Source organism: Muntiacus reevesi, chromosome 1 (genome assembly GCF_963930625.1).
Source record: "Muntiacus reevesi chromosome 1, mMunRee1.1, whole genome shotgun sequence".
Taxonomy (NCBI): Eukaryota; Metazoa; Chordata; class Mammalia; order Artiodactyla; family Cervidae; genus Muntiacus; species Muntiacus reevesi.
Genome location: NC_089249.1, coordinates 145,803,215 through 145,831,099, shown reverse-complemented (window position 1 = coordinate 145,831,099; position 27,885 = coordinate 145,803,215). Strand labels below are relative to the sequence as shown.

The 27,885-nt window shown below is 41.0% G+C and overlaps 1 protein-coding gene across 7 annotated transcripts in view; it reads left to right on the top strand.

Moving 5' to 3' along the window:
* FGGY (FGGY carbohydrate kinase domain containing) overlaps positions 1 to 27,885 on the top strand; it is a 476,938-nt gene that overhangs the window by 29,580 nt on the left and 419,473 nt on the right. For all 7 annotated transcript variants that reach the window (XM_065912007.1, XM_065912026.1, XM_065912035.1 and 4 more), the window contains 2 exons: positions 10,591 to 10,702; positions 16,548 to 16,699. In XM_065912007.1, the coding sequence (XP_065768079.1) occupies positions 10,591 to 10,702; positions 16,548 to 16,699 (264 nt within the window). The remainder of the gene's footprint in view (positions 1 to 10,590; positions 10,703 to 16,547; positions 16,700 to 27,885) is intronic.

Below are 27,885 nucleotides of genomic sequence, written 5' to 3'. Positions count from 1 at the left end.
CCACTATTATTAGTAATAATAGCAATAATAATAATAATTAATAGTAATAATAGCAATAATAATAATGATGATGGCAACTAACATTTCTTGGGCACTAATTCTGTTCCAGGTATCATGCTGAACACTTTATACCAATCACATCTTGTTATCTATACAAAGATCTCTTTTTAAAAATTGAAGTAAATAAATAGAAATTGAAGTATAGTTGATTTACAATGTTATGTTAGTTTCACATGTACAGCAAAGTGATTCAGTTTTATACACACACACACACACACATGCATATATTCTTTTTCAGATTCTTTTCCCTTATTGGTTAGTACAAAAATATTGAGTATAGTTCCCTGTGCTATAGTGTAGGCCCTTGTTTGTTACCTATTTTATATATAGTGAAAATGAAGTCACTCAGTCGTATCCAGCTCTTTGAGACCCCATGGACTGTAGCCCACCAGGCTCCTCCGTCCATGGGGTTTTCCAGGCAAGAATACTGGAGTGTGTTGCCATTCCCTTCTCCAGGGGATCTTCCCGACCCAGGGATCAAACCCAGGTCTCCCGCATTACAGGCCGATTCTTTACTGTCTGAGCCACCGGGGAAGTAGTGTGTATACATTAATCCAAAACCCCTAATGTATTCCTCCCCCACTTTTCCTTTTGGTAACCATAAGTTTGTTTTCTGTGTTTGTAGGTCTATTTCTATTTTGTATATAGGTACGTTTGTATCTTTTTTTTAAGATTCCACTTATAAGCAATAAGATATGTAGAATCTTTTGTCCTTTTCTGCTTGGCTTAGTTCACTTAGTAAGACAATCTCTAGGTCCATCTTTATTGCTGCAAATGTCATTATTCTTGCCTTTTTTCTTTTCTTTTTTTTTACTGAGTAATATTCCATCGTTTATGTGAACCATGTCTTCTTTATTCATTTCTCTGTTGATGGACATTTAGGTTGCTTCCATGTCTTGAGTTCTATGTTATCTCTGATTTTAATGGCTTATGTTCCTTTTAGGGGCTTCCCAGGGGCTCAGTGGTAAAGAATACACCTGCCAGTGCAGGAGATATGAGTTCCATCCCTGGGTCGGGAAGATCCTCTGAAGGAGGAAATGGTAACCTTCTCCAGTATTCTTGCCTGGGAAATCCCATGGACAGAGGAGCCTGGCAGGCTACAGTCCGTAGGGTCACAAAAGAGTCAAACACAACTTAGTCACTAAACGTTTCTTTTGGAGCCACAAATCTTAATCACCTCAACAAGGCAAGACGATTGCAAGTTTAGTGTATAGTAACAGATTCCATTGGGAAGAAGATGGTAAGCTGGAGGTGTCATTTAGTCTTCAGATATTTATTGAGCACTTCTGAGTGCTATACTCTTTGATAAGAACTGGAATATATATGGGAGAGGGGGCTACAACAAGTTCTCTGCCTCTAAGGATGAAATAGTTCAGTTGCATGGGGAAAAAATATCCACGAAGTCAACAAAGTACCATTTTTCCCCCCCTAAACTGTACCAGCTGTATGAGTAATATATCTTGAGAGAGAGAGAGAGAGAGAGAGAGAGAGCAGAAGAAGGAGTCACACATGTGGGACTGAGCAATGATGTCACCCTCCTGACGTTCATAGAACCTGGATGGTTTATAAAGCATGTTCCTAGCCACTTGATTGTCCTATGAAGTGGGTAGGCGAGGGATTGTTCCTTCCATTTTATAGTTGAAAAGAAAAACTGGGATCCAGAGAGTGAAGTGACTTTTCCTAAGTCACCCAGGAAGTGGGTAATGAGCCTAAAGTCAGGTCATATCTCTGCATTCCCTCCATCTCCAGCACTCTATACTTTCATCTTTTGTTTAGATCAGCACTGGAATGTAACCTCCTCCTCAATGTCCTTCCCCTCTGTGATTGTTCTCCTTCTTGAGCTAACCTCAAGAAGCTAACCTCATTTTAATGCTAACCTGACAACTCTTCTATAGCCTCAAACTACTTATGGCCTCAAACTACTCTTAGGATAGAACTCAGAATTCTTAACATACCCTCCAGGCCTTGCATGGTTTGGTTTTAGCCTGCTCTTCTGGTTTATCTCATGATCCTTCTCTCAGCTCTGCCTTTCACCTACGTTATCCATCTGACCTGTCTTCACACATGCAGTGCTTCCTCTCTTTCACACATACTCTTTCTTCTTCCTGTACACCCTTCCTGCCTTCAGCCAACGTATTTCACTCCCATACATCCTTAGATCCATAATGTCCAATATAGTGGTCACTAGCCATATGTCTTTTCATACTGTTCATGGGGTTCTCAAGGCAGGAATACTGAAGTGGTTTGCCATTCCCTTCTCCAGTGGACCACATTTTGTCAGAACTCTTCACCATGACCCATCCATCTTGGGTGACCCTACATGGCATGGATTAGTTTCACTGAGTTAGACAAGGCTGTGGTCCATGTGATCAGGTTGGCTAGATTTTTGTGATTGTGGTTTCAGTCTGTCTGCCCTCTGATGCCCTCTCTCAGTGCCTACCGTCTTACTGGGGTTTCTCTTACCTTGGACGTGGGGTGTCTCCTCATGGCCGCCGCTCCTGACCTTGGGCGTGGGGTGTCTCCTCATGGCCGCTGCTCCTGACTTTGGACGTGGGGTCTCTCCTCACGGCCTCGTGCTGCTCCAGTGCCATTACTTTGCCAACAAAGGTCCATCTGCTCAAGGCTATGGTTTTGTTTTTTTGTTTTTTTTTTTAAGGCTATGGTTTTTTCAGTGGTCATGTATGGATGTGAGAGTTGGACTATAAAGAAAGCTGAGTGCCGAAGAATTGATGCTTTTGGTTTTTTTTTTTCTTCCCATTTAGTTGGAGGCTAATTACTTTACATTGTTGTAGTGGTTTTTGCTGTACATTGACATGAATTAGCCATGGATTTACATGTGTTCCCCATCCTGATCCCTCCTCCCACCTCCCTCCCTACCCCATCCCTCTGGGTCTTCCCAGTGCACCAGGCCCGAGCACTTGTCTCATGCATCCAACCGGGGCTGGTGATCTGTTTCACCCTTGATAATATACATGTTTCGATGCTGTTCTCTCGAAACATACCACCCTCGCCTTCTCCCACAGAGTCCAAAAGTCTGTTCTGTACATCTGTGTCTCTTTTTCTGTTTTGCATATAGGGTTATCATTACCATCTTTCTAAATTCCATATATATGCATTAGTATACTGTATTGTCTTTATCTTTCCGGCTTACTTCACTCTGTATAATGGGCTCCAGTTTCATCCATCTCATTAGAACTGATTCAAATGAATTCTTTTTAATGGCTGAGTAATATTCCATGGTGTATATGTACCACAGCTTCCTTATCCATTCATCTGCTGATGGGTATCTAGGTTGCTTCCATGTCCTGGCTATTATAAACAGTGCTTCAATCAACATTGGGGTGCATGTGTCTCTTTCAGATCTGGTTTCCTCGGTGTGTATGCCCAGAAGTGATATTGCTGGGTCATATGGCAGTTCTATTTCCAGTTTTTTAAGAAATCTCCACACTGTTCTCCATAGTGGCTGTACTAGTTTGCATTCCCACCAACAGTGTAAGAGGGTTCCCTTTTCTCCACACCCTCTCCAGCATTTATTGCTTGTAGACTTTTGGATAGCAGCCATCCTGACTGGCGTGTAATGGTACCTCATTGTGGTTTTGATTTGCATTTCTCTGATAATGAGTGATGTTGAGCATCTTTTCATGTGTTTGTTAGCCATCCGTATGTCTTCTTTGGAGAAATGTCTGTTTAGTTCTTTGGTCCACTTTTTGATTGGGTCATTTATTTTTCTGGAATTGAGCTTCAGGAGTTGCTTGTATATTTTTGAGATCAATCCTTTGTCTATTGCTTCATTTGCTATTATTTTCTCCCATTCTGAAGGCTGTCTTTTCACCTTGCTTATAGTTTCCTTTGTTGTGCAAAAGCTTCTAAGTTTCATTAGGTTCAATTCGTTTATTTTTGCTTTTTTTTCCAATATTCTGGGAGGTGGGTCATAGAGGATCCTGCTGTGATTCATGTCGGAGAGTGTTTTGCCTATGTTTTCCTCTAGGAGTTTTATAGTTTCTGGTCTTACATTTAGATCTTTAATCCATTTTGAGTTTATTTTTGTGTATGGTGTTAGAAAGTGTTCTAGTTTCATTCTTTTACAAGTGGTTGACCAGTTTTCCCAGCACCACTTGTTAAAGAGGTTGTCTTTTCTCCATTGTATATCCTTGCCTCCTTTGTCAAAGATAAGGTGTCCATAGGTTCGTGGATTTATCTCTGGGCTTTCTATTCTGTTCCATTGATCTATATTTCTGTGTTTGTGCCAGTACCATACTGTCTTGATGACTGTGGCTTTGTAGTAGAGCCTGAAGTCAGGCAGGTTGATTCCTCCAGTTCCATTCTTCTTTCTCAAGATTGCTTTGGCTATTCAAGGTTTTTTGTATTTCCATACAAATTGTGAAATTATTTGTTCTAGTTCTGTGAAGAATACTGTTGGTAGCTTGATAGGATTTGCATTGAATCTATAGAATTGATGCTTTTGAACTGTGGTGTTGGAGAAGACTCTTGAGAGTCCCTTGGACTGCAAGGAGATCCAACCAGTCCATCCTGAAGGAGATCAGTCCTGAGTGTTCATTGGAAGGACTGATGTTGAAGCTGAAACTCTAATACTTTGGCCACCTCATGCGAAAAGCTGACTCATTTGAAAAGACCCTGATGCTGGGAAAGATTGACGGCAAGAAAAGGGGACGACAGAGGATGAAATGGTTGGATGGCATCACCAACTCAATGGACATGAGTTTGGGTAGACTCTGGGAGTTGGTGATGGACAGGGAGGCCTGGTGTGCAGCAGTCCCTGGGGTCACAAAGAGTCGGACACTACTGAGCGACTGAACTGAGCCACATGTCACCATTTACCTTTAGTTAAAATTTAGTGTAAGTCAAAATTCACTTCCTGGAAACACTTTTTTTTTTTTTTGCACAGGTTTCTACAAGGTCAGCTCCTCAGGTCCTTCGAGTGTTTCCTCAAATCTCACCTTTTTGGCAACTGTCTCTGCCTTCCCCGGCATTCCTGATTCCCCATGACATCACTTTCATGACATACTGTACATATACTATATAATTTTTTCACTTCATGGCTGTTGTCTATCCCTAGAGTGTAACCTCCAAAAGGGTAAGGAATTAAAATTTTTTTCTTTCCCTTGCTTCCCAAATACCCAAAAGAGAGCATGGCATGACCTTAGAGAAGGGGCTTGATAGTATTGAATATTTGCTGGCTGACTGGATGAATGAGTAATTGAATTGTGCAGGCAGTGGGGACTGATGGGACTGAGGGAACTAGGGACTTCATAAGCTCATGCACACCCCCAGAGCTGACAAAGGCATTCCAATCAGGATTTAAAAGAGTACAGTACCAGCCACATGGAGCTCTGTTGCAAGCTGAATTCCGTGAGGCCCCAGGCCTTGACCCGTGATTCAGATAGAGCTAAAGATAAAACCAGGTATGCCTCTGACCCTCCAGTTCTCAGTTTGGAAGGTTTCTGAGGAACGCTGTCTCCCCACCCAATATGGCAGAGCCTGTTGATTTAAAACACATGCAGGATTGAACTGGTTCCCACAGTCAGAACAAAGCAATGCACAATCCCTTCCCCAAATATTTGTTTGCTGCCCCATAGCTACGAGTTGACAGTTGCAAGACATGGACCAGGTTACCGAATGAAGTTGCAGAAATCTCCTTCTCTGGAAATTCTTCAGCAGAGCAATGTGCTTTCTCTCTAGCCGAGGAAATTCCCTTGATGCCAAGTTGTTGGGTTGAGTTTACTAGCCTGCTTTCTTCTTCCATTAATGAGAGTATAAAAAAGAATCCTCAGGTCAGCAGGTCAAAGTCCCAGGGGCCTTCTGGGTAGTGTGACTCTGACAGCCATCTCTCTGAGATGGTTTAGCTGGGGGGTGGGGTGGAGGAGTTGTGGTGGGGGGTCTCAATCATGATAAGCATTATCATAAGGTATTCCCATATAAGGCTGGGCAAATGACAGTGGCTGCCTAACCAAATCAGGTTTAAATGCATGTCACAGTTATTTCTCCAGTTCTGTGTGATAGGTTTCCCTTTTATAAATGGAGACACTGAACCTTTGTTGCTGAAAAGCCATAATTAGAATATAGAACTCTGTAGGTCTTCAGAGGGGATTCATAAAATAGATTGAAGAGAATATTTTCTTTGCTTCTACTGGAAAGTCACCTTCACCACAATTCTTAGGAGGATTTGACTTTAATCTTTCAATCGTTCATCTTGTGGTTTTTATGTGATTACATGACACAAAGAACATGCTATACTTCATACATAGATTCCATAAACACAATTAATGAAGCATCAAGTGAGTTTTTCCATCCTTCACGTTTCCTACAAAGGTTGATCGGTTCCAAAGCACTTTCAAACTAATTGACACTTTTGATCCTTACCTATCTCTCTGTCAGGAACACAAGGCTCAAAAAGGTGATGATATTGGTGCAAGATTACCTGAACTGGGAGTTGGGACCAGAAGCTGGCGCTTTTGATACCATAGTGTATGCTCCTTTCTCCTGCAGAGCTTTTTTGTATTGAGTTTTATTGCATTTTCTACCTGTTCTCTCCCACTTCCTCTCTTGACTAGAGACTGTTTGTAGGCCTGTGTGGGATGGGCTTGCCTAAGACAGGCATGTGCTCTTTGGGCACAGAGACCAATAGGACTACATGGCAGGTAGAAGTTAGGGCTGGTTTATGCATTGACAGATTGAGGCTCCATGAGTTCAAAGATTGAATGCAGTTAATGTACTCATATAATGGCAGCTGCTTCTTGTGCACTGATGTTGGGCTAATCACACCTTATTTTGCTTAATTCTCCTAACATCATTAGGAGATATAGTCTAAGTAGTAGCTTTGAATAACCAAGGGAGCTACTTTTGTGGCTTTCTAAAGTCACAAGTGGAGAAGGCAATGGCACCCCACTCCAGTACTCTTGCCTGGGAAATCCCATGGATGGAGGAGTCTGGTAGGCTGCAGTCCATGGGGTCACTAAGAGTCAGACACAACTAAGCAACTTCACTTTCACTTTTCACTTTCATGCATTGGAGAAGGAAATGGCAACCCACTCCAGTGTTTTTGCCTGGAGAATCCCAGGGACGGGGGAGCCTGGTGGGCTGCCATCTATGGGGTCTCACAGAGTCAGATGTGACTGCAGTGATTTAGCAGCAGCAGCAGCAGAGTCACAAGACCAGTGAGTGTTGGAGCCAGGTTTCAAGCTCAGGTAGTCTGCACCCAACACCATTGATATTAGCCAGTACCTAGAGATTTCCAGGCCAACTTGGAAGGACATTCCAGACAGAGTTGGCCATGCTTATAAATGCTGCAGAGACATGATCCAGCAAGACAAGGTGACTGGAAGGACTGAAATTGTGTAACCTGCCTTGGATCATGTAGCCAGAGTGACAGAGCTAGGATTTGAAACCAGGTCTTTGTGACTCTTTGTCATGAATTTATATGCTCCTCATGCTCTTCATTGGTAGGACTGATGTTGAAGCTGAAACTTTTAGTACTTTGGCCACCTGATGCAAAGAGTTGACTCATTTGAAAAGACCCTGATGCTGGGAAAGATTGAGGGCAGGAGGAGAAGGGGATGACATGAGATGGTTGGAGGAGAAGGGGACGATATGAGATGGTTGGATGGCATCACTGACTCAATGGACATGGGTTTGGGTGGACTCCGGGAGTTGGTGATGGACAGGGAGGCCTGGCGTGCTGCAGTTCACGGGGTCGCAAAGAGTTGGACACGACTGAGTGACTGAACTGAACATGCTGTTCTAATTCTAGATGGATCAGTGTAGTAAAGATTTACAGGGCGTTCACCTGGTACTGTGGGGCAAAGATGTTGCCTGGAGTCACAGGTAGGTCACTGGTAATGTTCTTCTGAGGACACATGCCCTGTCTGCAGGAGAAGTCTCTCAGGCAGGCAGGCAGTGTGGTGGAGTAGGAAGAACATAGCCATTGAATGGCTCTGAAACAGGATGAAGTTCAAGTTCTTAATCCCTGGGATGTGCTTGCTCTTCCCTTCTCTCCCTAATCTTCTACTTACTCTTTTAATGAAATGAAAATACTAAATGTTTCCTCAGTAGGCTTTGTAAGGATTAAATAAGGTGATGCTTGTAAAATACCTGACACACAGTAAGTGCTCAATATATGATGGCATTTTATTATTTGTGTTAGTATTTGAAAAAAAATTAATGCTTTTCCTTGTTGAAAATATGTAATAGTTGTGTGTAGCTCTTATTTGAGGAACACATTCAAAGTAAGAAATAGAGTCCTAAATGACAAGTCTGGCGTTCCATAACAGGGGAAAAGAAGAATTGTACATTTTATCTCTTTAAATTTATTTTTAATTTTTTTTTAACTTTTTTAATGATGATGGACACACTTGAATTGATTTTTGTGGGCTTTAAAATGTTATTATCTGTTTTAAGTTTCCAGGAAATATTAATGAATATAATCACTTGTGCTTTTTCACAAAAGGAAACTGTGGGAACAAAACTAAAAAATAGAATTAATAAATCTGTTATTCTACAACTTAAAAAATTACATGACAAAGTGAAAAATCTCTCATCTCCTCCAGCTGTTGTTTCTTCTCGCAGAGGCAACCATTAGTAACAGTTGTATGTACTTTTTCTTTTTTTTACCTTATTAATATACCATGGATATATTTCCATTTTTTGTGTCTTATAGCTCCGTTTTTTCAAAAATATTTAACAGCTTGAGGTATAATTTACATACCATTAAATCATCAATTTAAATGTATAATTCAATGATTTTATTAAATTTACACCTTTGTATAATCATCACCATAATTAAATTTTAGAACATTTCTTTCTAAGTGAAAGTCACTCAGTCGTGTCTGTCTCTTTGCTATCCCATGGACTCTACAGTCCATGGAATTCTCCAGGCCAGAATACTGGAGTGGATAGCTGAACCTTCTCCAGGGGTTCTTCCCAACCCAGAGACCAAACCCGGGTCTCCCACATTACAGGCACATTCTTTACCAGCTGAGTCACAAGGGAAGCCCAAGAATACTGGCGTGGGTAGCCTATCCCTTCTCCAGCAGATCTTCCCGACCCAGGAATGGAACCAGGGTCTAAGGTTAATTCATGTGGTTGCACATATCATTGTATGGGTATATCACACTTGGTTTCACCATTTGGTTAAACCATGATGAATATTTGGTTTTTTCCCAGTTTAGGGTATTTTGAATATTTCTGCTGTGAATAGTCACATACAAGTCTTTATGTTGACATATGTTTTTATTTTTCCTGCTTGGATACCAAGGAATGAAATTGCTGGATTGTGTGATAAATTTTATTGCACTTTGGGAAATAGCTGCATTGTTTATCTTCTTGTTATTGAGTTATAAGTGTTCTTTATATATTTCATATATGTCTATTATCAGATGTATGAATTGCAAATATTTTCTTCTAATATTTAGCTTATCTTTTCACTATCTTGTTGTTTCTTTTAAAGAGCAAAATTTTTAAATTTTAATGAATTCAAATTTATTATTTTTTTCTTTTATGAGTCTTGCTTTTTAATAAATTTTTGTCTGGCCCATGTCATAAAGATTTTCTCTGCAAGTATTATAGCCTAAATTCTTAACATTTGGGGATATGATACATTTTAGAGTTAATGTTTATGTATGGTATAAGATAAAAGTCTAAAAGTATGGGATTTTTTTGCATATGTTTTGTGGAAATGTTTTAGGTACAGTTTCATTTTCAAGAAAGATTACTTCTCAGTTTCTTATGTGACTTTGGTTAAGTTTTATTCCCCTCAAATAGTTGTTTTTGATGATTTTGTCTGGTTTTATGCTTTTATTTTGTTAAGCAGATTTGCCAACTTCTTCATACAACCAAACCCAGAATATGCTTCTCTACTTCTTTTTTTTTAATGGTGTAGAAAATTCTGTTTTATAGGTGTATCATAGTTTATTTAATAAAATAGTTTTTACTAATTTTTATATTTGTAAACAGTTAACCTTGGTTTATATAATATTTTACTTACTTATGCTAATAATTCATTAAGATAGTTTCCTAGAAGTGGGATTTCTGGGTCAAAAGTTATATATGTTTTTAATTTTAATAAATACTGTACTGTATTCTTCAAGATCTGTACTAAATTATCACATTGTTAGAATCATGTAAAGAAGGCCCACTTCTCCCTATCTTGCCACTATTAGTACTATTTATTCTTAATTTTTACATTTTTGCCAATAAGAAAGACGAAGAGTGGAGTATTTTTATTTGCATTTATTTAATTTTAGTGGAGTTTGGAACCATTTTATATACTCTATATATGCTCTTTGACTGTTTCTTTTATGAAGTGACTTCTCATGTCGTTTGCTTAATTTCCAATTAGATTGGTTATCTTTTTTAAAGTTAATGTATAGAATATTCTGATATTTTAGTGATACTGAGTTTTTATCTGTGTTTCGTTGTAAGCACTTTATTCATTTCCTTCTAGTCATAACTGTTTTAAGTCTCTTAAAAATCTGTATTGTAATTCATATTTTTGTTTATTTGTTTTTAAAACAGAAAGTTGTACAAGGGGTCAATTTACACCAAATTCGAGGGCTTGGGTTTGATGCCACATGTTCTCTGGTTGTTTTGGATAAGCAGTTTCGTCCTTTACCAGTCAATCATGAAGGTAGGACCATTTCTGTCTCTTTTTTTCTGGTGGTGGGAGACTGGCTGGGGCCCAGGTGAAACATGAGATCAAGTGTTTGTTGTCACCATGAGTGAGATTTACAGGTGGAGCATGGAGACCAGAAATCACGTCCCCAGAGGTTAAGAACTTGGACAGCTGTTAGTAGGAGAGGGGTGACTTTAGGATTAGGTGGATTAGGAAGAGACTTGCTCCCTAGGGCACAAGAGCAACAGTAGAAAGTTTGGTGTAGGATGGACATGGAATCATTAGGTCAGAGTGAGTAACCTTGAAACAGGTAAGTGGTCTGGGCCTTTCCAAGGAAAGTAGCCTGGAGTTGCTTATGCATATGAATTTCCTCCACCACATTCATTTGAGTGGGTGAGTCAAGTTAATTTAAAGGAAAGAGAATAAGACAGGTAGAACTGTATATCACACCGAAGCTGGAAACAAATGGTCTCTATTTTCAATAGTCAGACCAAAGATGTTCCTGTTGAATGATGTTGTTCTAGGAGACACTCATGAGTACTATGATGAGCTGTTTCAAATGTTTAAGTGCCACTTGCACCTACCATCAGAAAATTTTCATGGATGAGTATGTGCCCTTTTGGGATACTTTAGCCAGTAGTGCTAGCACTGAAGTTGCAACCCCAAAAGTCAGGTAGGTGATGTGAGTGAGTAAAGTGGGCCAAATTTGAGAAAAATAACAGCACATGTGCAGAGATTAATTTCAACTGATATTTATCCTTTTAATGGGTGGCAGACATTTGGGAGTGGTGGAGACTACGGTACATTGGAAATTGCACCCTGCATCTAAAGGAGTGTGGCCCTCTGCATTTTCAGTTGGCTGTTACCAGCGTAGGTACCACAGCTTGCTTTGGGCTGTGTTAAAAAGTCCTTAGTAGTGGACACTGCTGTAGTAGCCCCTTTCTTAAATGGTGGCTGTAGACACTGGGGCACTCTGAGACACTCTGAAATTGGAGTCACATAGCTTCAGATCTTAACCCTGCTACTGCTGATACACCTCGAGTGAGTCATTTAACCTCTGCATGACTTGGTTTCGTCTCTGAAAGACTTGGAGTAATGAAATAGCACTTTGCTCTGAGAATTAAGTGAGAGACTGATACCTGATTGTTTAGAAAAGTTTCTTCCATCCGATTATGAATTCCTTAACTTAGGAGAAGGTGTTCCACTCATTCCTATGGACCCGATGCATGGAACGGTGATATTTATAAGTGACATGCCCTGAAGAAGTATGCAAATGGACGAGTGATTAGAACACAAGTAGTAATGGTGCCCATCTTTTACACACATGCATTTTTTCTAATTATGTCACATTTACTAGCAACCCTTGTGTGCCAATCCCTGTCTTATTAAGTGTTAAGGCTTCAAAGATGAATACAAATGGTCCTTGTTCTCCGTGCCCAACCACTGGCTCAGTTGGCATTGTTCTGGTCCAGGAGCAGCTCCTGTCTGGACCACTTCAGAGAGCAGAGACCCAAAGAATGGGATTGAACCTGCGCACTCAGCTCAGCAGCAGCAGGCCCTCTCCACCATGGAGCAGGCCGCTGGGGAGGCTGCCGGGGCTGCTTTGTAGGCTGGCTTTAAGGAGCAGTCAGATGATGTTCTGTCAGGGATGTTGTATGAGGAATTCTCATTTTGTATGGGGCTTTAGATGCTAAGAGCCCTAAATTCCAAGGACTCTATAGCTCTAATCTGCTAAAATACATGATTTTAAACTCTGGTTGCATGTTAGAATCAACTGGAGATCTGTTTAAGATTATCAGTTCATGAGCCTCACCTAGGGTTGTTTTTATTCAGTTGGCTTGGGTAAAGCTAGGCTATCAGTGTTTTTGTAAAGTCTTCTCAATAATTCTAGTAGTTGGAGAATCACTGGGTACAGATGAATGAACAGCTATAATATTAGGAACAAGAACATTTGAAATGGAGGAAGAGTTCTTTGTTAAATCTGCTTATACAAGCACCCTCAGATACCATCTTTTCTTCTCAGTATAAGTAGAATTGCTTCCTATTAACAATTAAAAGGGTATGTAGGTAGCTACCCTAATTATAAGTGTTGAAAATATTGGGTAATTAGGTTGCAATCTATTAAAGAAAAGAGTAGCCAGGTTGCAACCCTAATTATAAGTGTTGAAAAAAATTATATTCCGCCTAAGAGGTTAAAATGTACCCATTCATCAAATGCACCCAGCTGCAGGTGCCCCTTACCAGTTTCTTGCCTTTCAGTAGGTTCTATTAAGGTTAGATTTTATGTGCAGTGGATTAGCCTGTGTTGGAAAGTGAAATTCAGATTTTAAGGATGAATTAAAGGGTCTTTAATGACTTCTCCTTACCTGGCAATGACCCATTCTTGATTGGTCAATTGGAGTAATTGTGGAGTGGGATCAAAAAATTAGCTATTACCGTTAAACCCAAGGGTTTCTGAGGTGGTGTGAGTGGTAAAGAATTCACCTGCCAATGCAGGAGACACAAGATATGCAGGTTCAGTCCCTGGGTTGGGAGAATCCCCTGGCGTAGGAAATGGCGACCCAATCCAGTATTCTTGCCTGGAAAATTCCATGGACAGAGGAGCCTGGCGAGCTACAGTCCTTGGGGCCACCAAGAGTCGGACATGACTGACGTTAAAACCAAACCCACAAGGCTGGCAAAATTTACCATCTTTAGATGGTAACCAAAAAAAGAGGAAAATTCCCAAGTAAAATAAGTACAATAGTTTAAGGACATTGATCCATGTGTTAAAATCATCTCGTTGTTTGGTTTCTCTTCCTTTGGAAGGTCAGAGCAGCTCTGGGTTGGACCATGAGGCCCTTGCTCTGTGCTTCCTACCTCTGCAGCCCACCTGACTCAGATCGTAACTCTGGGTGAACCATTCCAGCCACAGGAGCTCTTGGGAGGGAGATGAATGGAGGGTGATAGTTTAGGGTCAGGGAGGAAGTTACTACCTAGGCTACTCTGCAACAGAAACCTAATGTTTAGATGGTTTTCTGATCTAGTCATTTCCTTCAGGTACCCCTAGAACACCTCCTGTGAGGCATTCACAGTACTAATTGAATGAGTACAGGGATGAATAATCTGCCCAAGGGTAAACTGACCCTAATTCTTCTCTATTAGATTGTTTCCAATTGTATGAAATATGATGCCGTCTTGGGTCTGTGCTCACGTGTTGTCTCTGTTGTGTGATCCCTCTTCCCTCACTATTTCTTCACCAGCTTACCCAATGACCAAACATTGTCAGAATTAACCAAAAGCTTTCCTGCCTGTCGGAAGCTCCCTGTGCAGCCTCAGGTTTCGCTAACAGGGGCCTTCTCTCTGCCCCTCCTCTTGTGTGTACCATGTCCAGGTCTTCTGTCCTGGCAGTCATCGCTACATACAGACTGTTTTGTCCACTTTCCCACCTGCTCCATAAGGGCAGAGTCTATGGCACATTCTTCTTGGTAGCTCAGCACCCAGCACTGTGTCTGGCATGTAGCAAATGGTTACTGAAAGATGAAGTGAACTTTCAACAGAGTCATTTGTTTGTATTTTTCTACAAGCACTGGAAAGATGAACTTCCATGTTGTTGTCTATAATGAACATTGTTAATTAATAATCATAATAAATAGAATAAAGTAATTGATTCTGCACAGTCTTCATTATGTCATTCTGAGAGCCTCTTCATGTAGAGCAGTAGTAGCTGATCAGTCTGTCTTTACAGTTAATAGTTTAGCAACAGGTGGACGCAGCTGCAGATACATTCTGTACAGTATTGAAGAGGGAATTCTGATACCGTCCTTTCCAGCACCCACACGTGTGTGTGTGTGTGTGTGTATGCATGAAATGTGTTCACACACCCACATTCTGATTCTGTGATGGTTCTTGAATAGGAGCTGGACATCAATATTTTTTAAAGCTATCCCAGGAGATTCTAATGTGCAACTAGGGTTGAGAACCAGAGCTGTAAGTGGTTTTGTTATATAGTGAATCCACTCAGCCCTTTATACAAAATCTTAGATGTGCTTATGGAAGGTTCCATGTGCTTTCTTTTATATGTGTTAATATTGTTTGAGGAGTTTTTTGTGGCCTGAAATCTCTCTGGTCAGGCAAATCAGTGCCTGAGGCCTTGACTTATTTCAAAGATGACCTAATTTAGATATTTTCTCAGGTTGACTTTTTTGGTTATGTTTTAAAAATTCTTTTTCAAATCTATGGAAGAGTAAGGAAAATAAGATAACAGCCTCCTATGTATGTATGAGGATAAACAGATGAAGTTTTATCATATTTGCCACAATTCTTTTTTTTTTTTTTTAAGAAAAAACCACTTTAGTCCATGCCGTCCTCCTCTCCTCTGTCCAGCAGGTCCAGCAGGTGATAGTTCTGCTGTAGTTGGTGTTCACAAACACTTTTCTTCTGTGCCTTTATCACATGTGTATACCCACAACAACAAACCATGTACATTGTGTTTAAAAATACCCCAACTGGTGTAGCTCAAGTTTAAACTTGTTTTACTTATTTATTTATCCATTCTCTGCACAGATCTACTTTCAAAACACATTTGTACTTTTTCCAGCTATGAGAGAGCAGGCAGGTCTTCAAGTCTGCGGGCAGTTTGTCATTGAAAATGACCTAGATCTCAGAGTTGTTTTTAGGATTAAATGAGATGATGTGTATGAAATGTTTAGCACAGGGCTGCCAACACACACACACACACACACACACACACACACACACACACACACACACACACACACACACACACACACAGCTTTATAAACATTTGTCATTAGCAAAATTATACAATAGCTACAGTTATTTTGCCAATAAATAAAATAAGGTATTAAGTGCCTGGCTCAGTTTCACTGGAGTCCTTTTTCTCTTTCCCTTTTATAATCTGCCAGGTGTATTCATTGCTGTTCTCTGCATTTTGCCATTGGAGGAAGCAGAGGACTATGAAAATAGTAGTGACTTGCCCATCACTGTAGTATGAATTAATGAAGGCTCCGGGAGGGACAAAGGAGCAATTAGTTCCTCTGTGGGCTACAAGGTGTCAGAGGTTGGATGTGAGGGGCGCTGCCCATGCTCCTTTTCCAGCTGGTTTCAAATTCTGGTTCCTCTGAAACATTCCTCTTGAGGGTCTGCTATGTGACAAGTATGTGCTATATCTTTACGCACATTATCTTTTGTGTTCAATGAATGAAAAATCTCAGTTAATCCATCTAGGCCTGGTTATCCCCATTTTATAGAGGAGAACGCTTAGGCTGAGAAAAATTCCACAACTTTTTCAGTATCTCTGTCTGTAGCAAAAGAGCATTCCATGATAGGTCTGCTTGGTTCCCCACATGGAAAAAAATACTCCACAAAACCAACCAAGTGAGTAAAAAGCACTCAAATTAACTAATTTTAATTAAAGTGACTGGAGGCAGTGAGACTACAAGCAGATAATAGCCATTATGTAGATGTATATGATAATCATACCTGAAATATATGTCCTGATTTCCAGGAGGCATATCTTAAAAGTATTTTTTAGGCTTATTTCATTGGTTCTTTGCTTGAGTATACATCCAGAAAAGTTTTTCTTAGATATAAGAGATAGGAGAGGGGAAAAGTTGAGAGAATGAATGGTAATACGTATAATTAATAATCAGTGAATCTTGACTAGGTTCTTTTGTAGACATTTAACCGTGGAACTATATTCAAAGAGTACATCTCTTGAAGGGAGATCTGAGGTTTGGGTGGGATGTACCAGTCAATGGTGGTGGTGTCCCCGGTTGATGTGTGAAATTATAGAAGCCGTTGTGAAGATTTCTGCCCTTGGGAATCCATAAAGACCCCCTTTCCTTGTTGTTGCTAGGGGATTCCCATCGAAACATCATCATGTGGCTGGATCACCGGGCGGTCAGTCAGGTCCACCGGATCAACGAAACCAAGCACAGTGTCCTGCAATACGTCGGGGGTGTAATGTCTGTGGAGATGCAGGCCCCAAAGCTTCTGTGGCTAAAAGAGGTGAGTGCACCAGTTTGGGGAGAGAGTGCTCATAATAGCAGAGGATTCCTTCCAGTGAATCTATCCGCACCAGGCACCCTGCTCAAGTCTGCTATGTTGGATTTTTCCAGCAACTCTAAGAAGGTTGATCCCATTTTATTGATTCAGTTGCAGTTAAGTCATTCTGTTCAACTCATGCAAGGCACTGTGATAAGTATTTGACAGAGATTATCTCTTTGAATCCTAACAGCAACCCTATAAAGTAGTATTTTTTTTTCTTCTTTGTGTGTGTTTTGTAAAAACTAAAGCTGATAGAGATTCATCAGCTCACCCTAAGCGACTCAGAATCTTAGCAGCAACCCTATAGTCTTCTTTTTCTTTTTTATGTGTTTTGTAAAAGCTGAAACTAATAGAGATTTGTCAGCTCACCCTAAGTGACTCAGGAAGCATGCAACGGAGCCAGAATCTGAACCTAAAACTGACTCTGAAATTGATTTTTTGTAACATCCACTGCTCTGCTGCAGTTCACAGAGGTTAATTACCATTCCAGTTAGAAAGTGGCAGAGCTGGGATTCAAGTCCTGATCTTCTAACTGGAACATTCTCTGCATACTTTTAGCCCCCAGTGATTAATGTTTGACCTTGGTGGCATTTTATGGAGTGCCTTTCTCATTTCACCTAAACTTGAGTTTCCATGTCCTTCTGTGATAAGATGATCTCTGAACAAAGCACTTGCAGGTGGTTCCCATTTCCAGATGTTAGGATCATTTATGAAGTGCAGAGAATGGTGATGTCAACTTAATGGTTCCTAGTAGATATGGATGCATGAGAAAGTTCAGGTCCTCTGGGAACTGTAAGGACTTGAAAACCCCTAGGTGGTCTGGTCAGAAGACAATTCATCTAAGGGTAAGACCTGCTGTGATTCATTTACTGGCTCTGGTGGGCTGGTTCTTCAATTACTCAAATGTGGGGTTGGGGTTGGGGGAGTTTCAGGGTGCTGACAAGGTGTCCTTGGATTTCCACCATGGGACAGAGAGAGATGAGCAAAAAGGATATTGATAATTAAGGCAGGCTTGGGTTGTTACTTGTTTAGTATATTGAGCTATTTTGTAAGTTTTAATTTGCAGAAAGATGTCTGTATTTGCTAGGAGTTTGAAAATACAGTGTTTTAGGATTTGGGGGTTTCAGGATCCTAATTCTGACTCTACTAGCATCACACTGTATGACTTTGGGCAAAGCATTTCTCATCCCGGGGTTCACTTCTTCTGTCTAGAAACTGAGTGAGTTGAATTGGGTCACTTTGAAAACTGGATACCAAAATATCCTGAAATACGAATCAGATTACTGAACTGCCCTGCACTGCCCCCACACTCTATTCTGTGTTTGATAGGCTTTAATTGATTTCATTCTAGCAACGTCTGCCTGCTTGATGGCATGAGAAACTGAGGCTGAGAGAGAGGGTTATATGACTTTCCCAAACAGATGATAGAGCCAGAATGTAAGCCGGTGTCTCCTGGTCTCTAAATTCCAGCTCACTCCATTTGTCATGCAGTGCTAAAACCCTCTTTAAAGCTTGCCTGTCCAGGAAGTACCAGTAACAGGGGTGGTGGTGGTCTTTAAGCCAGCCTAAACATGGTGCAAAAGAACAAATGGGTTGGCTATGTCACCCTTCTTTGCCATAGGTAAAGAAGAGCTGTGCTAAATTAGGTGAGGAGAATGGGACAGGTGGTCATTGGTGCAATACCAGCACCTTCCCGAGCACTGACTTTGTAGCCAGCTTAGTGCTTTGTATCCCAGGAGATCTTAATATACAACCAATTATAAGCTTGTCTGGATATTTGCCTATGTGCTTGAGATCAAAGTAAACTAAATAAAGCCCACAGAAAATAATTAATATCTAGATTTCCTGACTGTGATTATGACCTAAGACTGACATTCCATCCGTCCATTCATTTAATCCATTCCATTTCAGAATTTTCTGAGCATGGCTCTACACCGTGCCTCACTGTGTATTCAACTACCTGAACGTTGAGCTTCAAACCTGTGTTTCAGATTTTTTAAATTGATTTTTATTTTTTTGGTAAGCATACCCAGGAATCCTTGCTGAGAATTCCTTTGGTTTTACTGTGTTTGCAAATTCAAAATCAAAACAACTTCTAACATCAGTTTTCACATCTTCTCCTTAAAGCATGCCAGTGGCTTTATAGCTTCTCAGACTTTAATGTGTAAATGAATCACCTGGAGATCTTGCTGAACTGTGGGTTCTGACTTAGCAACCCTGAGATGGGACCTGAGAATTTGGATTTCTAACAAGCTCCCAGGTGGTGCTGATGCTGCTGCCTGCAGATTCACAAAACCACTTGCGGTTCTAAAGGCTTTTCTACCCTTATATCCTGAAAAGCATTCATGTATGGAAAAGTGGGAGGCAGTTCCTTCTTTTTAGTGGGCTTATGGGGAACTGAGACATAGGGACATGGACATAGCGCTTCCCAGGTGGCGCTAGTGGTAAAGAACCCGCCTGCCAATGCGAGAGATATAAGAGACACAGGTTTGATCCCTGGGTCTGGAAGATCCCCTGGAGGAGGGAATGGTAACCCACTCCACTGTTCTTTCCTGGAGAAATCCCGTGGACAGAGGAGCCTGGCGGACTACAGTCCATGGGATCGCGAAGAGTTGTACACAACTGAAGCGACTTAGCATACACGCATACACACAGCTTCACTAGCTGTTCAACAGCACGTTCAACATCAGAACATGAGCCTATGCCAAGTTCACAGGGTCGCTAGGTGTTTACTCTTCATTCATTCCTTAATTTGTCAAAGCTTACTTGTGGTCCTGCCATCAACTGGCAGTATGGTAGGCACTGGGGGCATGGGTACAGGGAGGACTCAGCCTTACCCGCGAGGGGCACAGGGTCCAGTGGGAACTGTGGTGGGGAAGCATAAGGAGGATAGAAACATGGACCCAGAGCCAGCAGAAGATGCACTGAGCACTGTGATAAAGGAATATAAAAAGTGCTTTTGGGGAAAATAATCTGCTTCCTGGACAAGTTACTTGATATGAGCCTCAAGAGATGACTGGAGGTTTTGCCTAGTAGAGAAGAAAGGAAGGATATTCTAGAGAGACCGTTTTTTGTTATCATAAGGTACATAGGCTCCAGGACAGGAGCCTGAGGTGCTTCCCTGAGAGTAATAGAAAATGACCAGGTAAGTAACCTGGGCTTGATTTGTTAAGGGCCTGTTTGGTGAGAGAGATTAGGGATGGTTGTTAGCCAGAGGAGGAAATATCCTAGATACGTTGGGCAGGGTGAAGAGATTAGATGAGGAGTAAGAAAATGTGTATGTTGTGAGGAGTAAGAACCAGTTTTCTTTTTTTTTAATTATTTATTTGTTGCTCATGCCACATAGCTCATGGGATCTTAGTTCTTTACAGATATCAAACCCAGGCCCCAGCAGTGAACGTGCCAAGTCCTAACCACTGGACCACCAGGGAATTCCCCAAGAATCAGTTTTCTTATTTTTCTGATTATAGCACTTTGTCAGCCTTGCTTTGCTCTTAGGATAAGCTCCAAAATTTGTATTCTCGCTCAGGAGATGGTGTAGGATATCATTTTCACCTCCCCCCGCTGCTTACTGTGTGTCCCTCACTTTGTTCACTCTGGTCCATCCATAGGGACCCACTGAGTGCCTCAGTCACTCCAGATCTTTGCCATCTCAGAGTCTTGACTAGGGGTTGGCCAACTATGGCCATGTGCCAAATCTGGCCTGCTGCTTGCTTTTGGATGTCTTGGGAGCTGAGAATGGCTTTTACCTTTTCAAATGTTGAAAAAGAATTTAAAGGAGAGTCATGTTTTGTGACTGGTGAAAATGAGATGAAATTAAGACTTTGGTGGCTGTAAAGTTTTACTGGCAGCCAGCCACATTATTTGTTCATGTACTGTCTGAGGTACTTTTGCACTTCAGTAGTAGACCTGAGTATTTGAGATGGAGATTGCATTGCCTGCAAAGCTGAAAATGTTTCTGGATCATTACAGAAAATGTTTGCTGTTCCCTGGTCTTAAGTGACACTGTGCCTTCTGATTGAATATTCTTCCCTCTACTCACCATTGATTCTAACTCATCATGTAAATCTAACTTTTACTGTCACATATTTAAAGAAGCCTTTTCTGACCCTCAAGTAAATCAGAGGTCTTTTGTCATTTTACTCTTTTTTAAAACATTAATTGATTTATTTTTGGCTGAGCTGGGTCTTGGTTGCTTTGTGCAGGCTTTCTCTAGTTGCAATATTCTGGTTTCTCATTGCCTCTTCTATTGTTGTGGAGCATGGGCTCTAGAGCACATGGGCTTCAGTAGCTGTGGTGCATGGGTTTAGCTGCCTCGAGGCATGTGGGATCTCCCCAGACTGAGGTTCAAACCCATGTCTCCTGCATTGGCAGGCGGATTCTTAACCACTGGACCACCAGGGAAGCCCTATCATTTTACTCTTAATTTTATTTCATTATATCTCTCATAAATTGTAATGACATGTCCATTTGTATAATGATTTGTATAAAGCTCTCCCCTTCCAACCATTGTAGTGCACAGGAAGATGGAGGTGATGTCCATTTTGTTTGTTGCTGTGTCCCTATCCTTAATCAAATGCCTGGCACATAATGTGTACTCAGTAAATATTTTTTGAATGACTTGAGTGGGACAATAACGAGCTCTTACAGTTCTCCAGGTGAGAAGTGATGAGACCTGAATTAGGCACTGTTGGATGGAGAGGAGACAGGTTCCCAGAATTGTTAGGGATTAATGTGAGCAGGACATTGAGGCTGATTGGCCACGAGGGGTGAGCTAGGTAGAGGAGTCAGAGCTGACCACTCATTTCAGCATTGCTGTCATTCATGTGCTCCTTGTGCTTAGCCTGGAATCGAATGTCAGAGGCAGTTGGATAGAATTTGGAGTTCAGACTTCCCAGAAGACAAAAGTGATGTACTAGGACCACCATGGCTCATGGACAAAGCCACTTGGGTCCTAGTTCTGCAATATGGAATTTTAATCGTGTCTTTTTCATTTAAGGTTTATGTGTTTTAGGTTGACGTATGTCTCCTTAATAAGAATTGTCAGATAAAAGGAAAAATGCCATTTGAATTTTTCATAACCCCCAGCAGTCTGGCTTCTCCATTTGGTCTCAATGACTCTGCCTCTCATCTTAATGAAGCCCAAATGTAAATTAAGTTCTCTCAGGCTGAAACAGCTGGAGTCTCCTATCTTTATAAACATGAAACATTGTAGGGTAACGAGGTGCAGGCTGAGGAAGGTCAAGCAAGTTAACGGGCTGATGCCGATCCTGACAGCTCACTGTTAATGGAAGTTAATTAACTGGCTTGTAGAGGATGCATGGAGATATTCCAACCCCTCTTTTAACTCATTTCCTCTTTTTGCCATTGTCAGCAGAGCAGAAAGCTAATCATTTTATAGTTTGCAGTTTTCATTGTTCATTCCAAAAGTCTGTAAGCAGCTGACTGGAATGTCAGAGAGTTTCGTTGATGGGTTTAGAACACATATCTGTCCCTTTCATTTCCCCAGTCCATACCGTTCTGCCTCTGTTCTCTTGGTAACATATTGGGGAAATGAGTAAGTGATGCTCTGATTGGTTTTAATGTGCTCTTTCCTGTGTATGTAGGTTCTTGGGAGCAACCAGGGAGTTTGAATGCCCAGAGAAGTGGTTTGATAACTTCCTGCTAGCTGTGCAAGGTGTCAGTTGAATGCTTTGCAGTAGGAACTATTAAAAAGAAACCTCTGTTAGACTTCAGGAAAGCCTGATCATTGTCTCCTCTGTACAGTGAGAGACTTGCAGAATAAGTGCCTTGACCAGCCTTAGTCATCTATTCCTCTTGATTATATAGTAAGATCTATTTTCTTTTCTTCAGGTTTCTTGTCTTGAAACTTTATGAAAGATAAACAGTGTCAGTTTCTTTCTTAAAAATGGAGCATTTCTTTTTTGATGGCAATATCGTGGAAACTATAGTCTTTATTAGTTACTCTGGCTTTAAATGCGTGCATAGGTCTTGATATTATTTACCTACATTCATCAGGTCTTTGCAGTAGAGCTAATACAAGAAAGGAACTTTGGGAGGTAGAACACAGTTCTGTAACAACAAGTACTGGATTTGAAGGCAAATGACACTTGCATTTAAATCTTTCTCCACCATTTACCAGTTTTGAATAACCTTTGACTAAATCAATGTCTATGATTTTTCAGCATGTGTAGCTGTCAAATGACTAATGACAATAATATCAATCTTGTGGAATTAATTGTAGTTTAGTCAGATATTTGTAAAATATCTTATACAGTAGATATCCGAATAGAAGTTTAATTCTCACTTCCACTGTGTTTTAAAATGTTTGTCTCTACTGATGGATATGTCAGTAACATTCTATAGCCAATTGAGACAATGTTAAACATTAGGATATCTTATTTCAAGTCACTGAGTGTAATGAGTTGCATGTTTTCCCTGTTTAAATAATAGCTAAAGCAAGCATCTGAAAATGACCACAAAATTGTCAGACAAATCAACAGTCATAGAAAATAGTACAAGAGTATAAAACAGGTTTTCAGAGTCATTCATTTATTTGAATCCTCTGTATCCAATGTATGATACCTGTACCAGGAGGCAGCCAGCTTTGAACTGCAAAGCAGAGTGACTCACTGAATATCTTGTACATGTTTCCCCTAAAATTCACCAATGCTTACAGCCCCAGAGTTATTTTATTCCACAGTGATTATTCAATTTTTATACTATCTTGTGGTTAGATTTATCATTTTTTATAAATGAGGAACATGCATGCGTGCTCAGTCACTTCAGTTGTGTCAGACTCTTTGTGACTTTATGGACTGTAGCCTGCCAGGCTCCTCTGTCCATGGGATTCTCCAGGCAAGAATACTGGAGTGGGTTGCCATGCCCTGCTCTAGGGGAGCTTCTCGACCCAGGGATCGAACTCGCATCTCTTGAGTCTGCTAGCCCTACAGGCAGATTCTTTACTGCTGAGCCACTGGGGAAGTCCATAAATGAGGAAACTGAGGCCCCCCCCCCCAAAAGTTAAATGTCTTACTCCTAGCCTCATATCATGTAAGTATATGTACATCAAAATCCATACAAACAGCTCCATCCTCTATTACCTTCCTATGGGGGCCTGCCTTCACAAAAAAAGTGATCTCTGCCTTCGCAAAATTATAGCTTTTTTGAACTAAGCAATAAGAACAGAATAAGGAAATAGATGTGGTGTTGGAGAAGACTCTTGAGAGTCCCTTGGACTGCAAGGAGATCAAACCAGTCAATCCTAAAGGAAATCAATCCTTAATATTCTTTGGAAGGACTGATGCTGAAGCTCCAATACTTGGGCCCCCTAATGTGAAGAGCCGATTCATTAGAAAAGACCCTGATGCTGGGAAAGATTGACGGCAGGAGGAGAAGGGGATGACAGGATGAGATGGTTGGATGGCATCACCGACTCAATGGGCATGAGTTTGAGCAAGCTCCAGGAAATAGTGACGAACAGGGAAGCCTGGCATGTTGCAGTCCAAGGAGTCGCAAAGATTCATACACAACTGAGCAGCTAAACAACAGCAACAGCAGAGAACATAGATGAAATCAGTAGCCAAAATGTATGTAGTGCTTATTATATATCTAGCACTTGTCTGAGCATTTCATCCCAGTTAAATTTATCTGATCCTCACAACCACCCTAGGAAGTAAGTCTCCTCTTTTACAGATGACAAAACAGCCTCAGAAATGTTAAACAATTTGCCTGAGGTTATTCAGCTAATAAATGGCAGGGTTGGGGTTTGAACCATTCAATGGGCTTATCACCATTTCACTCTACTGCTTCTTCAAATGTTTGCCTTCCAGGGTTTGGATAAACTAGTTCAGGGAAGAAAGTTGGATGTGACAACGTCAGGAGAATCTGAGGCTGGGAACAATGGGTGCCAGGATCATTTTTTTTCATTTACAAAGTATTGGTTGAGTGTTTCCTGTGTGATGGGTATTGGGGATTCCAAAATGAGCAAGATAGATGAGCACCCTGCGTAGGCTTCTGGGAACTTAGATTCTACATAGAGAGACAGAAAATGAACACAGAGACGAATATATATGCAAAGTGATTTTGTTTCCTGGAAAATGCTATGAGGGAGAAACTCAGGTGAACAGATTTGGCATGGCTGGTGTGTTCTCTTGGGAGGTCTTGGTTGACGAGAATGATGAGATTTTCAGGAAGCAGGAGCAGCGGATTCAGTGAGGGGAGAACAGCACCTATGAGATCTGCTGAGGTCAGCAGGGCCGGGGCAGGGTATGAGTGAGGCAGACGGGCAGAAGGTGGGTTAGAGAAGTGACCAAGGGCCAGACCCTACACAGCCTTGGGGTCATTGGCAGGAATTTGGATTTTATTCTAAGAGCAGTGGGGAATGGTTGATGGATTTTAAACATGGGTGTGACATGATCTATGTTACGACTTTGGAAAAAAAATACTTCTGGCGCATGTACTGGGTAGATAATAAATATTTGTATAGCAACCACCAAGTTTACACTGCAACGTTAAAGGGAAAAATTATGAGGCTCTATAGTCTTACAAATGCATTTGTTTTAAGAAATTTACAGTATAGGAAAAAATGGCCGTATATATTATTACAAAACACAATAATGAGATACTATCCATGGTTGGAATAGTTTGCTACTGTTACAGCACAGTGCTCATGCTTTTATTACTTCTTAGTACTTTTCCATTAAAAAATAATCTTATCATTCCAGGTATCTTTTCTGGTTGACAACACTTCATTATTATTTAGCATGGGATTATTTCCTTAAACCATCTGCATTATATGAAGGGATTTACTTGCAGCATTTCATCTAAGCCCCTCTGTGACAGGTATTATTATTCCATTATACAGATGAGGAAAACAAGCCCTGGGGGCTTGAGTAGTTTCTTTAAAGCTACACAACAAGTAAATGGTAGAGCCAGGATTCTCACCAGGTCCAGCCAACCTCCAGCCCTGGGCTCTATCCATTGGCCTGCACTGCTCTGTGACTCATTTCTGCCCACGTGCAGGGTTATAGGCTAGCAGCTCACAAACTGAATCTGGTCCCCAGATGGGTTTTGTTGGACCCACCCTGTACTTGAAAAAAAAAAAATTCCTTTTTGAATTAGTGTTCAACATTAAAAAAAAAAAAAGAAATTTCACATAAAATTCCAGATTTCTGTTTCTCTCGAAAAAATAATAAAAGGACTTGGCAGTCCTGGGTTCACATTTCCATGTGGGAGGAACTGGCCAGAGCTGCACTGGGGCTGCCCCTCAAGAAAAGGTGAGTGTCCTGCATTTTACAGCGTTCCTCACCCAGCCTGCTTCACCATTTCCTCTTCCAGGAACTGACTCTCTGGGTGCTTGGAGCTAAGACCGAGGCTGCGAGAATTTGTTCAAGGACTCCATCATTATTTTTCCTTTAACAGAATGTTTCGAGAAATGGAAGGTCTTGCCAGATGGTGCATTTCTTTATCAGTGGATCTAAGGATACCATACCCATGTTCTCTTACACCTCTGGATCTTTGCTGAGGTCTTCCTTCTGCCTGGCAAACTTAAAATGATTTCTTTTCACTTAGGGAAATTTATACCAATTCTTCAAGCTCCAAGAAGCCTTCCTTGACTTTCACCATGGAGTGTTGATTAGGGTCTGACCCTCTGCCCCGCCTATGGCATCTTCCTCTTACCCCCCACCCTGGAATTTATTAAACTATTATTGCACCTCATTTATCTCCACGTCTGTGATGTCTGGGGCATTGCTTTGCTTTGTATCTAACACTGATAACTCAGTAAATATTTTAATGGATGGATGGGTGAACTTACTAAATCATTTGTCATGCCATTTTTGGTTGCTGGGTGTGTCTGTTCAGATAGATCTGTTCCAAAGTAAAGATCCACTGCATGTCGAGCAAATGTTACTTTTCTCTTCCCTATTGTGGAAAAGGAAGTTTGGACTATTACTGCTCCTTTCCACCTCAGAGCCACCCCTTGGCTGCAGCCTATCACCTCAAGTCACTGCATGTTTTGTGTGAAGTGAAGCCTCCAGATAGAGGCAGTAACTCCTCTGGGCTTTTCTCCTTGTCTTTGTACTCTAAGGGGACTAACCCCTTTGTGTTGCTTCTTTCATCCCCAAGAAAATCCAAGACACATCATCTGAATCAAACAAGCTCTTTTTAGAGTGTTTATACTAGGGCCATATTACGTTTGGACCAGATTTTTCCCAGCCTTTGAGCACGGCCGACCGTATTGTCAGCTGGTGTTAGGGCATCTGTTGTGGATTTTCTCTCGAGGGTGGTCTTCCCATAAACTGGGCTCGTAACTGAAATATATGGAGTGTTGAGGCTGATGGCCTGTCTTCATTTACCTGAACAGTGAATCTTTTCCTTATCCCTGCATTTGCATATTTGATTTATGCCAGCTATGTGCTGTATTCTTTTAGTTTTATAGTCCAACAAAGTGATTTTAAAAAGCAGACCAAAATTTTTTAAAAAAGAAGGACTTGGCCTGGTACCTAATAACATGTAATAAATGTCAGCTATTGTTATGATACTATATTTTGTATTTTACTTTACAGCTTCTATGGCTTGAACCTATGTTTTCTTTATTTGATTGATGACATGGCCCTGTGAGTTAAACATTGAATGTTTGCTGCATTTTATAGATAAACACAATAAGCCTCAAATAGATGCCGTGCCTTGTCCACAGGTATCAGGATTGAGTCTTCATGAAGGTGCTTCTGGCCCTAAATCCTGTCTTGTTATTTTGTTTGTTTGTCATCTGTTGCATCATGTTCCTTTCTCATTTAGGTTGGTGGTTTCTGATCTCCATGAAAGTAGGTACCAAATCTCTTTCCATACCTGTTTCCTCCCCTTACCCAAACGTGGTGCTTGGCATTGAAAACATACTCAATAAATATTTTCCAGATGATTCCTTGTTTTCTGGTCTAAGGCAAACTCATGGCTGTAATAAATAGCAAAGCCCCCGTCCCCAGTTTCCTTGCCCCCAGCCGTCCTGACAACTGTGTAGGGTTGTCAACTACTTCTAGGAATACACAGAGAAGCGAGAGAACGATTGCTATGTTCCCCTGGCGTTGTGCCTACATGGTATGATTTTTGATGTAAGACAAAGATTGGACAAAATTCTTTTCTCACCA